Consider the following 18,029-nt stretch of genomic DNA (forward strand, 5'->3'; position numbering starts at 1 on the left):
ATGCAGGAAGAGATGGCACTGCTTTGAACCAGAAGCTCTGCACTTGCCTCCCTGTCCACTCTTTGTAGGGGCTACCATTTCAGGAGACAATAAAGGTTCCATTTCTAGCTGGGTTGCTGATGTCTCTGGGAAGCTTCTCCTTGGTTCATGCTTTGGGGATCCTTGGCATGAGCTGCTCTGTTGGGTGAGGTGAGGTGTCTGGGCTGTTAATTGCTAGAAGTCCACCCGAGACATCTCAGAGAGGCCCAAGTTTGAGTGCTGGTAAGGTTTGATGCCAGCAGGCCAACCCACTCCACGTTTGCACCCATAGCAGTTGCGTTGCAGTGCCACTAACATGCTTGGCAGGCATGGTTAATGTAGCCTGCCTGCATTCATGGGAACGAGGGCTGCTTTTGAGCAAAAGCTTTGCTTGCTTGTTTCTTTGGTCACCACATCCTCCCAGGGACCTTGTGCTTTCTTCTCTTTGTCATGTTCATCGTTCCAATGCTTTGCCTACATCGTAACGTTTCGCATGTCATGTTTCTGACCCGTGTCTATCATCTGCGGGGTGGGGAATTCCAGCCCTGCCAGGGTGTTATCTCTGTGCTGCCCTGAAGGAATGTGTGTTTGGGTTATGACAAGTATTCAAGGTTACTTTCCCAGGCAGATGTGTGACGCTTGCCGATGCTGGGAGGGGGTGGTTGCGATGTTGGGGTGGGGGGCGGGATCGGCTTGGAGGCGAGGGTTTTTAGTTTGTATTTGGCGCGCTTTTGCTCATTCTCAGCTTTCTTCGTATTTGCATACTATCCTTCCAATAAATCAGTTTTATTCACTAAACTCTGGTGAGACTGACTTCATTGGGATAAGGCAATCATTACACTCTTGCTTCTGAAGCCACTCTTGGCAGTCCTCTCCAAAGTAAGACAAGCAACTGGTTTGTGGTCCTAATAAGCTCCTCAGAGTGACCCTCCCTAGCTTTTCCACCTGGCTGCTGCCTTCTGAAAGTGGGCAATGGGTCTGTCTGAAAAGAACACCAGGAATTTGGAGCCTCCAAAGAGACCTTCTCTGCACCCCACAGCCAAAGGATAGCTCAGGGTATCTCCTAATAGTCCGTGTGACGTGCTCTTGCTTCTCTTGCCAGGCTTGCTTATGAGTACGGAGGAACTACCCAGTATAGGACAATGTCCACAGAGTGTGGCTTGGCTCTGGAGGGCACGTTCATGTCTAGTCATGCCACAGACCTTTGCAAGCCCTGTGGAAATGTTGCTTAGTGCACCAGGATCATCCCCCAGTCATACAATTCTTGGAGGGTGCTTGGATGTTCCAGAATTACGTTTTGATTTAGAGCACCACTGAGGATGAACACGGCCCTTGACTTCCTCAGGGCCAAGTGACCGCCCATCTATGACCACCCATATGAATAGGCATGGAGTGGATCCACATCCAGAGACACCGGGACCCTTCTGTTCTTGGAAATAACCACACACTCACTGACACAGCCCAGAAGCTGTTACAGAGGAGACTTTGGGCATGATGCAACACCTTGGAAGATTTCTGCCACAACTGATAATGGTCCTACCCTTTATGTTAACTGCTTAAAGAAGATGCTGTTCCACAATGGGGACCCACAAAAGATGCCATTGTCAAGTATCTGAAACTTAACCAGAACCTTAGCACTGGCATTCTGAAATGTCAATGGATGCAATGACTGTAGTGTAGGCAGAAGGAGGGGGATAGGACTGTTATTTCGGTTAAGATAAAAAAAGAAATACTGAGAAAACTTGATGCATAGCCCAGCATCACTAAATGCAGAGAACTGAAGACTGTCTCTCTGGGGGCCGTGACCCAGTCAGACTTTCTTACGAATGCAGCAGGCTGTGAGTTTTGCCTTAAGAACCAAAAAACTCGCAGAACGGGAGATAATCTTGGTGGACCGAACATTAGAAGTGGATTTGGAGGTTGCTTTGTGGTCTGACATTTTTTCTAGGTAGCCTAAACTGTAACTGTAGCTAAACTGTTAATGACAGTAATTGGAACTGGAATTTCCGTTGCTAAGCAATGCGGTTGTAAAGCATGATGCCATGTGACTGCATTGCTTAGTGGCGGCAATCCCGGCACTCCCAGTTGCTCTTGTTAAGTGAGGATCATGGGTCTCAGACGGCTTGTAAACAGGCTGGCAGGCAGGGAAGTGGGTTCTGCCAAGCGGGGGAGGGAGGGTGCACGGGTGTCCCATGAGGCACGGCACAAGCATGGCGGGGCCAGGGTGGCTGTACCAGGGGGGGGGGGAGAGTGCGAGTCACTTACCAGAGCAATTGCAACCTTCCCAGACAGCTTTGCTTGGGGGAGGCCAGCAGGGAAGGTCACAAATGGCAATCCCATGACTGCGGGGCGCTGCCACCACCGTGTGAGCCAGTTGCCAAGTGCCAAAATCACGATCACATGATGAGGGCACTGTGACTACCAGAACTTCAAGGACCAGCCAGAAGTACCACTCATTCAGCACCATTGCAATTTTAAATGGACACTAAATGAGTAGTGGTTAAACAAGGACAGCCTTGCAATTGCTTAAAAACCATTATGCTAGATAGTAATGTCATTAGGATGCTTCATCCTTGGGAGAAGAGCAATGACCAATCTCGATAAAATAGTTAAGAGCAGAGACATCACACTGACAACAAAGGTCCGCATAGTTAAAGCAATGGTGTTCCCCGTAGTAACATATGGCTGCGAGAGCTGGACCATAAGGAAGGCTGAGAGAAGGAAGATCGATGCTTTTGAACTGTGGTGTTGGAGGAAAATTCTGAGAGTGCCTTGGACTGCAAGAAGATCAAACCAGTCCATCCTCCAGGAAATAAAGCCAGACTGCTCACTTGAGGGAATGATATTAAAGGCAAAACTGAAATACTTTGGCCACATCATGAGAAGACAGGACACCCTGGAGAAGATGCTGAGAGTGGAGGGCAAAAGGAAGAGGGGCCGACCAAGGGCAAGGTGGATGGATGATATTCTAGAGGTGACGGACTCGTCCCTGGGGGAGCTGGGGGTGTTGACGACTGAGAGGAAGCTCTGGCGTGGGCCGGTCCATGAAGTCACGAAGAGTTGGAAGCAACTGAACGAATAAACAACAATGTCATTAGGAAGTCATAACAGACATTTCCACACAATTTACAGGAGAAAAAAAGATTGAACTGCTTATAAGGCAATTTTACTCACATTACAATTATCCCTCATTGTGCACAAGCCAATTGGGAAGCAGGAAAAAAAAAATCAAACTGATAGGTGAATTCAAGCACAGGAAGATCTTTTTGTTTGTTTTTTGCTTTATCAAATTACAGAGCAATTCCCATGCGTGCCTCTAAGCCCTGCTGATGCAGTTGCAAGCTGACTGCCACGAACATTAGTTCCAATCTTGGGAAAAAACTTGTAGTTCACTGGCCTGACTTCAGGGAAGTTTGTGCATGGGAAGCACATGTGCCCATAGATCCCATTTCTATAACCGTCATGGAACGCCAGCTTGAGCAAAATTGTCTCCTGGGTCCCAAGTGCAAGTTAAATTAGATGGCTAGAGAGGAGGGTCAAACCCCGGCCCACAAAGGAACCGCGGTTCACGGCCAAGACCAAAGCGGCACAATTAGGAGGAGTGGAGACCTCTGCACCTCCTTCCAGAAACAGGGCCAAGGAAGATGAGCTCCTCAGCAGCCCAGAACTGTTCAAGAGCTGGGGGAGTTAATCCCACCAAAGGGCAACGCTCAAGCACCAGCCTCAGGTGCCTGCTCCTGTCTTCAGGCATGGGATTTGGTTGCCTGGAGGTACTGAGGAGAGTCTGTGTAGGTGGGAGCTGCCACATCTTGGGGGCAGAATCATCCCCAGGTGCTTTTAAAGCTGCCTTAAAGGAGGTCACTTCGGAGTTTGGAAGTTGAGATGTTAACGCTTGTTTTGCTTTCTCGTTGCCTTTGTTCTTGTGGATCATGGCTCCAAGTAGACAGACGAAACCTTCATGGCAGAAGCCAATTCCTTCTACAGCAAGGGGGAATATCGAAAGGGAGGGAGGGAGGCCTTCTTTCCACCCAGGGAAGCAAGCTGAGGGTTGCAAGCAACTTAATATGTTTGCATTATTAAAAATAAAGTAAGTTACAGCTGCTTTCTGGAAAGTCTCTGGCCATGTTACCAAAACCAAACATGGCTGTCTTTGCCAAGCCCAGGGCCGGTTCAGTTGCACTGGGATGGCTCTGGGGAAGTGGGGACGAGCTATGCCTTGGTCTGCTTTCGGCTACCTTAACCGAATTTCAATTGGATTTTAGAGAGACTGCTGAACTTTGTTGTCTCTTCAAGGGACTAATCCTGTTATGAAAACAATATCAATTTAAATAAAGAAATCAATATCAAACTGAGGAGCAGCCCTGCCGGACAGATAGGAATACGTGGTGGGGGTGGTGATCCAGAAGAAGCCTAGAATAAGCCTAGCCAGAAGGGAGAGGACTGAGATGGTGCTCTGAAGGAGGCAGGGGCCGTATGTTAAACTCATCCCCCCCAGGCAGCCCTGGCATGCAAAACCCATGATGCACAGCCCACACAGCCATTGGCTAGGAATTGCATGAGTTGTACCAGATAGGAGATGGGAATTATGGGCAATGCAGTCCAATACATCCACAGGACTTCTGCATGAGTGGGTGATTTACAGCTCCCAGTCTGTCTTGGGGGTACTGCTGTCCTCAACCAGGATCCACTCCAGGTTTGGTGGGAGGCCCCATGTGAGCCTGGAGCACTGCCAGCTGCTGGGCCTGTCCACGGGCTTCCTGCCTTCCCAGCCGCTGGGCTGAAAGTAGTCAGGAGGCAGCTGGGGAGCCAGGCCAGCATCTCTGGAAGGAGCAAGCCAAGCTGTGTGCCAGAAGCCAAGGGCACTGGCCCAGCCCACCCTCGGGAACCTCAGCCACAGAAAGAGTGAACATTGACACAGAAGCCCCCCACACGTGTGCACACGCATGCACAAGCAATGGAGCCCTGTTTGTTCCTTTGCCTGTTCTCTCACCTGATGTGCCAGTATATCTGGGCTCTTGCATGGAAACAGCCCAGTCCGAAATGTGGTTCTGGGCAGAGCTCAGTCTGGCTCTCAGGAAAATAATTTGGGGGCTTGCTCAGGGCCCCACACATCTGCCCCAAGGCCCCTTCTTCTAGAGGGAGCTGACTCGGGCACTAAGCTCAGGTCCATTAAGCAGATGAGGCAGCAGAACAAGGCTAGCAACAAACCAAGGTCTGTTTAAGGTCAGAATCATACAAACAGGATGGAGAATAGTTTGCCTTCCTCCCCCCCCCCATCCTCTATGTTCATTTAACTTTGGTTTTAAGATGGGCAGCCACATAAATATTTTAAATAAAGTAAGTAAGTTACGGGATATAAAAAACTAACTGGAGAAAAGGCTAAGGCTGCCCATTTGTGATCAAGCCGGCTGCCCTGGCACCCTGGAGCCAAAAGGAATCAGCCACGGGACAGCCCGCCCACCTGGGTCTGTGGCAGCCTTGACTGAGATGAAAAAGAAAACAGAAATTACAGCACTGTCTTAACCATAGCTTGACCTATGATCCGAGTCTAGATGCTGTGCCGGATCCACTTGGCATGTCTTGAGAGCATTGGGTGGGGGGAGCAAAAGTTGCCCCCAGTCAGCACGTAGGGGCTGTGAGTTGCTCTGACTGCAAACAAGCCTGAGCCAACCATGGCTGCCCGCCCACCCGTCCACCCGTCCACCCCCTGCCCCAGGGATCCTCTGGGGCTGACGGCCTCTGAATCATCAGCTTGGCCTCCTTCATGCCCAGTCCCTCGCAGAAATGGCCTAAAATGTGCCTTGTGGGTGGGTTTGGCACTGCCACTGGAGCAACACGTCCTGCCGCTGGCTGATTATTATTTATTTTTTACAGCAGAGACACACCTTCACGATTGTGCTGGGTATGAAAAAGCACACAACAGTCCTTGTAGAAGATAACAGCAATGACGATGGGAGTCAAGGGCGTCTGTAGGGCATGGTCAAAAAAAGTCAAGGTGGTGGCCACAATGGTACAACCAAAGCTCCACCTGTTGTTTATGTGTGTCACACCATTGTAGCCGCCATTTTGACTTTTTCGGCCAACCCTGCAGACATCCCTAATGGTGAAGACATCATAAAGCAGTTCAAGCTCATTAGGAAGGGGCAACTTTAAAATGACATAAAGAAATGAACAGATCTTTCCGCTTCCCTTCCCCGCCTTCTCTCAAAACCATTGGAGGGAGGTCAGCATCCCAAAGCAGCGGATATGGTGGCACTTCCTGTTTAATTTTATTGCACTCTTTTAAAATAGCTACTATTGACTCTCCAGGAGAAGAGTTTAGACATTAGAACGGAGGATGTATTCTGGACAAGGGCTCTTGACGACTGCCCACGTGCAGTGGTGGATGCAGGCCCGTTTTCTGCTTCTGTAGTTGCTGGCGGTGCACACTGTGACTGTCCACAACTCCCAGGGGCTGCTAATGGGCAAGAGGTGGATGATACCGTCAAGGTGGCACTCCTTGCACAGAGAGCTCAGCTTGAAGGTGCTGGGCTGGCCATGGCCTAGAGCTCCACCATCTGGGTCAAAAAGCAGGAATGGCAGGGAATGTGACTTGAGCCCTAAGTGGAGATGGCAGAATGGCCTAGAAGGAAGGGAGGGGGCTCGGCATTCCTTTCTCCACTGCTGGAAGCCATGCCAAGGGACTGTGTTGTCCTGGGATGCACCACCTTTGCAGTCCTGGGATGGCTGGCCATGGCTGGCCTGGTCCAGCAGCTTGGTGCTTCTGAGAGTCTTACATTCCCCCCCCCTTTTCCCCCCTCAGGGACCTTCCGAGGAATCTGTAAGCAAATCAACCATTTTCCAGAAGATGCTGATTATGAACAGGATGCTGCTGAGTATCTCTTGCGTAAGTTCCAGGCTTCTGGGATGTCTCACCAACACATGGGGTGACCACACAGAAAGACCCATCTAGGGAGAAAAGACAGCCGCTTTGGGATGTGCCCAAATCCTGTTCTGAAATGGGGCCCTAAACTCTTTTCTGAGTACCATATCCATTCTAAGGCAATGAAATTACTGTTCAAGTCTGCCTTAGTCCCTACATTTCTGATAGAGCAGATGATCCAACTAGTGTGTCTTCTATGTCCTTCTTTTCAAATCCAGCATATGTGATGTGCTGGTGCCTCGAGCCTTTCAGGTGGCTCAGTTGGCCTGCTGAGGCAGGCAGCAAACAGACTGACCTCACCATGCAGGGGGGTGGTCAAAAAAGTCAGGATGGTAGCTGTGATCAAAGCCTCCATGTGCACATGAGACATGCAAAACAGGTAGGAGCTTTGACTGCACAGTCGCAGCAGCCACCCTGACTCTTGGGCCCTCTGCGGATGCTTCTGCACCATGGGCAGGGTCTGGCCCGCAGGGGCCCTGCTCCCCTCACAGCAGCAGCTCCTTGTCCTACCAGCTCCTTGTCTCCTGCTCCTCCTCCAGGTGCTGTGAGGGCCTCCAGCATCTTCCCCCTCCTGAGCGTGGGCCTCCTGTTCTTCGGAGGACTCTGCGTGGCTGCCAGTGAGTTTTACAAGAGCAAGCTCAATGTCATCCTGAGCGCAGGCATCTTCTTCGTTTCCGCAGGTAAGTTCCACTTCTAAGCCACTTGTTGTGTTTGATGTCCACCTGGATCTGGGCCATTAAATAAACTTGCAGCATTGAAGTACTATCATTTAATGTTGGAACATTTTCCACATGAATGTAATTGAGGTGGATCACAGCAGATTACAAAAAAAAATGCACAGATAAGATACAGAAGGATCACACCTTACACTAAGCTATGGTTGTTTTAATGAGCTGCAATGGCTGTTTTCATGCTTTATAGTAAGTCATCCTTTCTTTCAACCATGGATTATTGTCTAAGCCATAGTTGGCTGTTCTTGGCACTAAGCCCTAAAAGCAGCCTGCAGTCACAACAAATGGGTTTATCAAATAAGCTAAAGAAATCACATTTTGACCTTGCCCTGTGCAAGGCTAGGCAATCTATAAGTGGAAGGGAAGGCATATCAAGCTGTTATGCGAGGCTCGTTTTCTGGGCTCTACGATTAAGAAACTGCAAAAGTAAAAATAATCTCAAGTCTTGAATTGCAAGACTGATAAAAGGGAGATTTCACAGATGTCATGGAAAGAGCAGCAAAGAGAATGGCATCATTTTTATATTGCCTTCAGAAGTTTTATACATGCCTTTTTTATGCATGTTACATTTTGAATCATGCCCTTCCATACCCAGCATCCCCAAGAACTCAAGATCGCATCCATGGAACACCCCTTTATCTTCATAACTTAAAAAAGCTGCTTTTTACCTATTGCTCCTCTCATTCCAGGGGTGAGTCTTTCCTACCTTTTCAAAGGAAAGATCAGATACAACCTTTTAAAAACCAGACTCAGTAGATGCTGGCCCACCCTGGCCTCAGGGCAGTTTCTCACCCTTTGCTTGTTCTTGCCCCTCTTGATGTCAGGTCACTTGAATCCTGACACAGGTCATTGCAAAGGCCGCCTTGGAAGCAAAAGGATCAAGAGATTCGCTTGCTCCGTTAGTTCCATGGAATTTCATCATAGCTCATGATGGATGAACTTCCTTCTCCATGAGGTGGGCGTTGCTGCCCTTAAGAGGTTTGCACAAGACTGACCAAGCCCACATCTACCGTATGTTGGCTTCCCTCCCACCTTGCTACCCACTCGCTCCTTTCCCAATTGGGCAGTGTCAAAAATGACCAGGAAATAAGAGTTCTCATGTGTTCCAACATCACAACAGAGGCCCTTTGTGTGATCTCCTCCCCTGCCAGGAAAGTCTGGACAAAGGAAGAGAATCCAAAATAGATCCAGGTATTGTCTTGGGACACCCAGTGTCCAGAAACACCATGCACACGGGTTTCAAGCCTGAACACATAGCTAGTGAGGATTGTATTCAGCCACTCAGGTCCAAGTGGTAAAACAGATCAGTTGCATAATGTAAATTTGTAAATTCACAGGAAACCCTGCACAACTGTTTATTGATACTAGAAATGTCTCTGCAGTTTCTCTATAGCATCAGAAACATGGTGACCAAAGGTACAACACACAATGAGCCTGTGCGTATCATTTTTTCACATTCCAGAGACCCACACTTCATGCCTGACCCAAAGCACAGTTATCTTGTCCCTGCTCTCTGCTTCTTCCTTGTAGGGCTAAGCAACATCATTGGGATCATAGTTTACATCTCAGCCAATGCAGGGGACCCTGGGCAGAGTGATTCCAAGAAGAGTTATTCCTATGGGTGGTCTTTCTACTTTGGAGCCCTCTCCTTCATCATTGCTGAGATGGTCGGTGTCATCGCTGTCCACATGTACATTGAGAAGCACCGCCAGATCCGAGCCAAGTCTCACTCGGTGGCCCTCCTGAAGAAGTCCACCTTTGCCCGCCTGCCCACCTATCGGTACCGGTTTCGCAGGCGATCCAGCTCCCGCTCCACAGAACCCCGGTCAAGGGATCTGTCTCCCATCGGCAAAGGCTTTAACACCATCCCTTCCACCGATATCTCCATGTTCACCCTTTCCAGGGATCCTTCAAAGGTGACTATTGGGACTTTGCTGAACTCAGAGAGAGATCATGGTTTTTTACAGATTCACAACTCCCTCCCCAAAGAGTTCAAAGAATCTTTGCATAACAACCCAGCCAACAGACGAACCACTCCGGTCTGAGCCACACCTGTCCCCGGTTGGCCTTGGGATCAGACCGGGGGAGCTGCCATGTACACAGGTGTATCATTGAGACTGCATGACGTGACCCACCCTCCCCTTTGATGGTGTAACCAGCAAAACGTTGTTTTTAAAGAGTAACCCTAGCTGTGCTCCCTGTCCACAGGCAGCCCAGACCTGGAATTGGATTTTGTTTTGTTTCAAATCCTAAACTGCCAGCTGTTTGGCCAAGTGATTGTGGCCTGGGCTTGAACGCATTTGGGCCCTCAAGAACTTGCATTTTTCATTCTCTTGCCAAAATGAAACATTGGCCTTGGCCTTGTGCCTGGTGAAAAGAGGACCCTGGGAACTATTGTGACAGTGACTGCTTGGGGGCCCTATCAAGAAGGTGGAAAGTGGTGCTGGGCTCCCATGGCTCTTCCTCCCCACCACTGCCACCATGAAAACACCTTCTGACTGTGGTCTGAATCCAGAAATAGCATCTGGGGAGAAGTCCAAGCACAGAAATGTGAAGCTGGGTGCTTCCAAAAGACTTGGGCAATGCTCCCTCCTTCCTCGGTGGATGTCCTGAAAGAGGCCGGGCTCTGGGGGTGAGGCTGTCTGTTATTGTGTGCATGCATTAAACAGCCTGGAATCCAATTCCCTCCCACATCGTTGGAAGAGATGTGGCTCTTTGCCATGTTGATGGGCTTTGGAAGGCTCTGTATTTTCTTGCATATTCAACACTCTTTGTCAAGGTATAAGGGGCAGAACGCCCCCTCCTCCATCCCTACCAAAATTCTGGTAATAAACCGCCACTGGCGGACAAGCGTTTGATGTTACCATTGGTTCAAGAATCTGAAAAGGTGATTCTGTCTCTAGGTAGATGTTTCACCACACATCTGCTTTTTCAGATTTAGCATTAGTGTACAGCCTATGCCATGGGATGATCTGAAGCACTTGAGATGTTAAAGGGAAACCAATAAAACCCCATTGAATCAGCCTTTGTGTTTGAGTGGCGCTTTGTGAGGAAAGGAGGTCTGGATGGGGCAGGGGGAATCCACGGGAAGTCAGGGAGGAGAAGTCTCTGCTGTGGCACAAAGTGGACAAAGACTATTTCCAAAGGTCCCGAACAATAAACTTGCATTCCAACCCTATCTGGGGAATGGAATTTGCAGACAATGTTTTTTTTTCCAGCTTTGGCTGTATCTAACACTATGACGAGAGTGGCCAAGAATAGCAGCGGGCTTTCATGCAGAGAAGAACAACTGAGGAACATCTATTTTCCTTGATATTCCGCAGCATTCTGGGTGGCAGCCTTCTGAGGGTGAGGATGAAGGGATGGTGGGCCCAACCAGGGCTTTTGAACTGCTTCTGTATTTTTCCAGCTGGATCCTTTTTTTGATCCTAGGAGACCCCTGAAACCTTCTAACTTGCACCAAAATGTGGGTTGTCATTTCTCTCTCTGAATCTTCTCAGAAGCAGGAAAGGATAGAAGGGAAATTAGTTCAATCTGAATTTTAATAGAATTGCCGGTTTCACACCTTTAAAATCTTTAGAAGGGAAATCAAATGCACCTGTGCACTGAAATCCAAACTTTCCTGAAGTGAGAAGACAAAAAGTACATTTTGTACTAATATGGGCACAAAAATGCAAATTGGTTGAAATACACAAAAGCATATTGGGTTTGGGGGAAAGACAAAAAATGCACATATTTTTCTGCATATTTGTTGTGTGTTTAGTGGCCTGGGATGATTTGGGAGGTGAGAAGTAAAACAAGGTTAAACATGCTCCCTTTACCTATCCCTCCATGTTTCCTTGCCACCTTGTAGGAGAGCAGCCAGTCCATTACTGGAAATGGAGCCTCATCTCTGGCTAGAACAAATTTCCTTAGTAGGGTTGACATTCTAAATGTTTCCCTCTGATCCCCGTGAATGAAGAAATGCTGGGTATCGATGGCCGGACTTCTCTGAGGGAAACTGTGATGGAGGCACCATGGGCCCTTTGAAAAGTTAGGGGTTTTTTTTGTGGGAGGAGGCCCATCACACCATTCTTGCAACCCTCTTTTAGCCAATACAAAGGAGAGCTCAAATCTGACCAGGCATTTACACCTCACAGCATCACGATCTCCTTTTTCTAACCCAGGTGATCCTTTCTGTAGACCAGTGTTTCTCAACCTTGGCAGTTTTAAGATGTGTGGACTTCAACTCCCAGAATGCCCCAGCCAGTTATGCTGGCTAGGGAATTCTGGGAGTTGAAGTCCATACATCTTAAAGTGGCTCAGGTTGAGACACACCGCTGCAGACAATGCAGAAAGCTTCCCTCTTCAGTCCAACCTCTTCATCTACTACCCCTTGACCAGGAAGACAATCCAGGGCTGAAGAAGTAAAACACACCTGGAGCTGAGTTTGGGGTGGTTTGTTTGTGGGCTGATTTGTTTATTTGCCTCAAACTGATATTTTAGGCTAGAAGCAAATGCTGGGGTCACCAGGAGCTGGCACGAGTAAATCCTGTTTAGCTTTTCTGCAGAAATGTGCTCCTTTCTGCTCCACAGTGCAAACAAATTATGAAAAAGGATTGTGTATATCCTGAGCTGAATCCATTACAGAATTTTATCAAGCATTTTATGAAAAGCCCAGTTTTCATTTGACAGGCATCAATCAGGAGGAGTCTGGTAGCCCGTTTTCAGACCAAGGAAGTGTATTGAAAGGCAGCAGCTTTCATGGGCTACAGCTCACGAAAGCTTCTGCCTTTTAATAAAACTTGTTAGTCTGAAAAGGGGCTACCAGACTCCTCCTGAGTTTTGGCTACCATACAGTAACACGGCTCTCCTCCTACAGTGTCTACTTGATAGGCATGTATTCATTTTATATGTTAATATTTTATTTTTTAAAAAAATGTGAAATGCATCGTCCTCTAGCGAACAATGTCACAGGGATGTACTGGACATGCTGGAAGCAAATGCACAGCCCCCCCCAAACTGCACACCTGCACCATCAAGAGGCGTACAGCCTAATCCAGAGGAAGTTGCACACCTTATTCCTAGAAAACACCTGCCCCCCCCTCCCTTGCCAGGACGCACCTTCTGTTCGCTGGCACTCAGCCATCTTCACAGCCGATGAATCGTGACAGAATAACCATGCCCACCGTGTGTCACCAGCTGCCACCTCCTCCAGATGGTCTAGTGTCCTCGACCACCAGCTTCATCCAGATTATTCCAAGCGGGTGGAATCGGCTGTCTCGGGCAGCTGAGGCTTTTCTATGCCCAAAGCCAGAATGAGGTGGGACCTGGATCTCTCCTTTAATCCAACGGGGCTTGAAGCAGCATCACAGCCACTTTGTGAGTCTGATGGCCAGGCGGGTGAGGGAAGGAGCAAGCATTTGTACCTCCGTTCCCACCACCCTTCCGTCCAGAGGCAGAAAGCAGGGGGGTTCTTTCTCTCTCCGTCACGAGCTACAAAGGAGGGATGAACTTCAGGGGCACCGTGGGCTTCGAACCTGGCCTGGGATTAAATTCAGATCCCCCCGCTGTATCACACTTCTCTGGGCTTGTGGGCAGCTGCTGCTAAATAAGATCTCAAAAGCTGGCGGGCAGGGACTGGCAGGCGCCACCGCATGGACTGCCGGGGGTTGGCAGGCTCCTTCCGGGAGCAGCATCCACTGTGCCACCTGTTCGCCTTTAGCGGCGACAAGGACAAAGGCAGCCCCTTGAGAGACCCTACCAAGTTTCTTGGATCAAGATGCTTAGCACTCTTTAGGGCACGTCACTGCGAAGGCATGAACCGCGCTCAGCAGGAAGGCCGCCTCCTCCCCCCGGCCACGCCGGAAAAGAGTCCCCAATCAGAGCCCCCGCCGCCACGCCTCGCCACACCGCCGCAACTCGGAGGACGGGGGGGCGGATCGGCCGGAGGAGCACAGGCGGCTGTGGACGTCCCTCGGGGTTTGGGACCCCGCAGCGCCACTGCTCCCCCTCCCCCCGCCAAGGGGGAGCCCCTCCTGCACCCGCCGCCCCTCCCGACCGCCCCGGCGCGCGCCCCCCCCCCCCCCCGGGAGCCGTCCCCGCCGGGGCTGGGCTCTGCGCCTCCCCGCCCGCCTGAGGAGACGCGTCCGGGCCCCCGTGGCCGGGGGCAGAACGCCGGCGCGGTGCCACGGCGGTGGCACTCGCGTTCGGACCAGCTGCCGAAAGGGGGCCCTGGAAGTCGACGGGGGCTTTTTCTCTCTGGCACCGGCACAAGCCTGCCTGGCCGCCGCCTTTTCCTGCGGGGCCGCCGCCCTGCTGCCGCCTCCCCGAGCCCGGGCAAGGAGCGAGCGGTCCTTAACTGGGCTGAGCCCTCTCCCGCTTCTTCTGACCCCGCCCGGGGGCCGCTTAAGGGCGCAAGTCTTTTCGGAGTCGGGGGAGTGCAGGGGAGGTATCACAGGGGGGCAGGGCTGCGGGTACCTGGAATTGGGGAGACGGGGGAGAGGGCAGGGGCAGCGCCTTTCATGCCAGCCTCCCAGTTTCCTGCCAAGGCAACTGGGGAGGGGGCAGAGAGAGCACCACCCCAGAGACTTCCCACCAACCCCCTTACCCAGTTAGCCACTAACCCAGTCAAATCAGGCTGATTGGCTGAAAAGTCACTCTTTGGGGCGAAGATCCCCCTGCCCACTTTCTCTAGGGAGGGCAGGATGGGCAAGGCTGCCTGACATCATTGGACCTTTTGACCGCAAATGAAGCCAGCCTTTTCCTTCATGCGGCACCCATTGTGTAGTCTTGCACGTCCTTGAGAAATACTTAAAATGCAAAGCCTATTAATATTAAAGACCATACAGTATTTTTGCCAGCAACAAGTTCAGGTCGCTGCTGGTGAAGCATCAAATAAGGGTGCACTGCCCTGCCCTGCCTGTGCACTACCTGTGAGAAGGGCCTGGGGTGGGTGGAGAGGTGGCCTCTGCTGTGGAGGGCTGAACAGAAGGGCCTCCTAAGTGACCCCAATGACCAGCTGAGAGGGGAACACAAGCCTGCAGTGCCATCTTACTGAAAGCATGGAGCCACTGCCATCCTACCCCTCAGGGTCTCTCTTTCACTGTTCTTTACAGTAAGGGGCTCCCTGGCTTTCCTCGGCCCCTTTGGATGCTACAGCTGAAACCTGGGGCTGCAAGCAAAAGGACAGTGGATTCTGTGGGGCTCCTTTCCCAGTTCTAAAATCTCTGAATTAGAAGCAAGAATACAGGAGAGGGGGTGGGCAGGCAGGCAGGCACGTGGAGTGGGAAGCTGGGCCACCCGAGGGAGAGGATGCTGGCATTCGTTCCCAAGAGAGAACCAGATGCTCTGTGGAAAAACTGGGGCTCTTGGGCAAGAGGGGGGTGGGTGTCAGCCTCTAGCAGAACCCCCTGGAGCTATTTCTCTCCTGGTATCACACGGGAGCTGCACAGCACTGGCAACTCTGAGCAGGAGACGGGCTGCTGGATCGGAAACTACAGCATGGAGGCAGCAGGAAGATGGCACTCAGGCCACCTGGAGGAGGCAGACAAGCTGGCCTGAGAACTTCACTTTGCTTGCAAATGTTCAGCTCCACATTTTACTTTTAACTAAGAAAAAAACCATTTCCTAAGACCTGCTTAAACTGGGAGCAGAGGGTCTAATAAGGGAACATCTGGTGCCATCAAGAGATGGCTCTGTGCTGCTACACCTCCAGGTACACACCTAGGTTCAAGTGGGTGAAGGAGGCATGTTCTACATCCAGTTTTCCTGGACTGTCTTTTATTTACTGCATTTCTGCTCTACAGTATCCCCCTGGGAAGAAGAAGCTGGCTGCAAATGTGCCATGTTCGCGCAAAGCAGCAGTGGTCTTGGAGGAAGCAAGGGCAATGCTTCCCAGCTACGGCCTTTGGAAAATGGGCCTTGTCCTCACTTTCTTCCTGCTTGCTTGGATAAGCATTTGGAGCTGAACGAGAGAGGGTGCCCACATGGGGACACGTTCACAGCCTGGAGTAATCCGAATCCAGCTCTGTCTCTGGCCCCTTTCTCCAAGTGAGCCTGAGTGGGAAGGGTCTCACCACAGGAGGAGGGATGGGTGGGTTCCCCAGCCTCAACAGGAGGATTCAGGCTGGCAGCACAAGCAAATTTTCCTTAGATTGAGGAAGATCGTTCTCTGAAACTGGTGGGCTTTGTTGCTCTCCTGGTGCTTTTCCTGTTGGGAACCGTGGTAGGCAAGTACACACTGTAGTGTATCCATGTGGCTCTTTGGAAAGAAGCAGGAGAATCACCATCCAGAGCTCTGGAAAGGAAGGGACCGCCAGGGCTGGACAAAGATGCAGTTGGGGAATGATCCCGAGTTTCGAGCTCTCCTGCCTTCGGTGAGTAGCTAGCAGCCCTGCAGCACTGTGGGACCCTTTTGCTCAGGGCAGTGTAGCAGTGCCACTAGGCCAGTGGACCCCAGGGCTGGAAGGGGCCACCCAGTCCAATCCCTAAGCGCAGGGACTGGAGAGCAGGCGGCTCCTTGGCTTGAACCCACCCAACAAAGGGGAGACCCGCCCTGCTCGGGATCTTCGGTCCCACTCTTGACTGCAAGGGCGTTTTCCCAACCACCGGAGGAGTCTGACATCCCACAGCTTAAAGCCATTGTTCCATGTCCAAGATGGCATCCCTTCGGGTATTTGGAAAGTCACACACACACACACACACACACCAGTCTTCTCCAAGATGCCTGTTCCCGTTCCATTCACCTGCTGCACAGTGTTTATTTCTAGGCCCCAATATTCCGTTTTCCCCAAAGTTTGCGTGGCGTCTCTACAAGATGCTCAGTCTGGTTGGGTCGCCTGGAGCTGCTGCTTCAGGTGAGTCCAGCTCATTTGCTTAGCTTGCGGTTCAGTGTTTTATGCAGACCCATTTGGAAAGTGCGCTTGGTGTTGTGTGAATACAGTCTCAGTGTCAGAAAAGTAGTTGGATAAAAATAACACCACAGAAGACGGAACTTCGTCAGGAGAACAAATTTAGATGCAGGTCATGTGCTGTGAGAACCTCACATTACAGAAGTCTGTTGCTTATGTCCAGTTTCTAATTCACATGGAAAGAGGGAGCTTGACCAACGCAGTTCATACTCAGATCCTGAATAAAGGTGAAACCACCCCCATACCACGTATCTCTGCCCATCTGGACACTCAGTCCTTCAAGTTAAAGCACCAACGTGGTGTATATCACTTCTAATACACTGGAGGGAACGTTGACATACAGGCAGTCCTCGACTTAACGATTACAATCGGGACAGGAATTTCCACTGAAAGTCATTGCAGTTGTAAGTCGAGTCACCGCATGACTGGACCCAATTTTACAACCAGTTTTTTTACAGTGGCCATTAAGGGAATCACGGGTCATTGAGTGAATCACCATGGTTGTTAAGCGAATCCAGCTTCCGCAATGGGCGTTTTTTGCCGGAAAACGGCAAAGAAGTTGCAAAACGTGATCACATGACCGTGGGATGCTGCAACCTTGCCTGTGGCTGCATTTTGGAAATCTTAGGGCCCCTGGTTGCCCACAACCGATGGGGACTCTCCCTGGTGGTCATGTTACTGTGCATTCCTCTATTCTTTGATTTGGTAGCAAAGTATTCCAGCATAATTTGCATTGCCCTAATGGCCAAATTCTAATCTGCCCCAATAAGAAGGTTTTCAGATGGTCCTGGCAAGCTTGCTTACCTCACCCTCCACTTGGTTTCCTCTCTGCCAAGCATCACCTGCCAGTGGGAAAAACCACAGCACCACCCATCCCTCTCCTTAGTGTGTAGTAAAGCAGACTTAGGCGGAGTGGGCAGGTGTCTTCTGCGACAAATGAGAGAGAAGTCATGCAAAGGTGCGTGTGACCTGTCACTCCCATGATTCTGGAACAGGGGCCTACTGCTGTTCTGGTGAGCCCATGTCCCAGAGCAGTTTGGCTAGGTTCCTGAGGTGGAGATAAGATGGCCCATGAAGCAGGAGAGAGCTCACACAGTTCACCGAGTGTCAAGAGGTTAGGCAGCTCCCTCTAGGAAAAGTAAGCTAAAAGTAACTCAATCAAGAGTCTTACAAAGTCTTCTTTAATAAGATTTGTTGAGATAAAAGGGAAAGGGTCACAAGAATTTCAACAACTGAACTAGTTTGTATTGAGAGCTAATGGATACTGTCTTAGTTTCTTTTTAGCAGCTTCAGCAGCAACTGGCAAGGAGGAAATTCTTTTACCAGTAATGGAGGAACTGGTAGTTGGCTGTTTACAAAACTGTCTCCTGAATCTTTATCAGTCTGTGAACCCACCATAACTCTGAGAGGGCTCCCTCACCCTTTATCCCAGGCCTGTCCTTGCCTTACCAACCATCAGCCAGGACA

General features: G+C 50.4%; 1 protein-coding gene across 1 annotated transcript in view; it reads left to right on the forward strand.

Moving 5' to 3' along the window:
• Positions 1–10,693, forward strand: part of CACNG3 (calcium voltage-gated channel auxiliary subunit gamma 3) — a 78,657-nt gene extending 67,964 nt beyond the window's left edge. Inside the window, exons 2-4 of the mRNA XM_063315019.1 lie at positions 6,821–6,904; positions 7,480–7,620; positions 9,202–10,693. Coding sequence (XP_063171089.1) covers positions 6,821–6,904; positions 7,480–7,620; positions 9,202–9,716 — 740 coding nt within the window. The 3' untranslated portion in view covers positions 9,717–10,693. The remainder of the gene's footprint in view (positions 1–6,820; positions 6,905–7,479; positions 7,621–9,201) is intronic.
• Positions 10,694–18,029: the final 7,336 nt, after the last annotated feature.

The sequence above is a fragment of the Candoia aspera genome, chromosome 14 (assembly GCF_035149785.1).
Source record: "Candoia aspera isolate rCanAsp1 chromosome 14, rCanAsp1.hap2, whole genome shotgun sequence".
NCBI lineage: Eukaryota > Metazoa > Chordata > Lepidosauria > Squamata > Boidae > Candoia > Candoia aspera.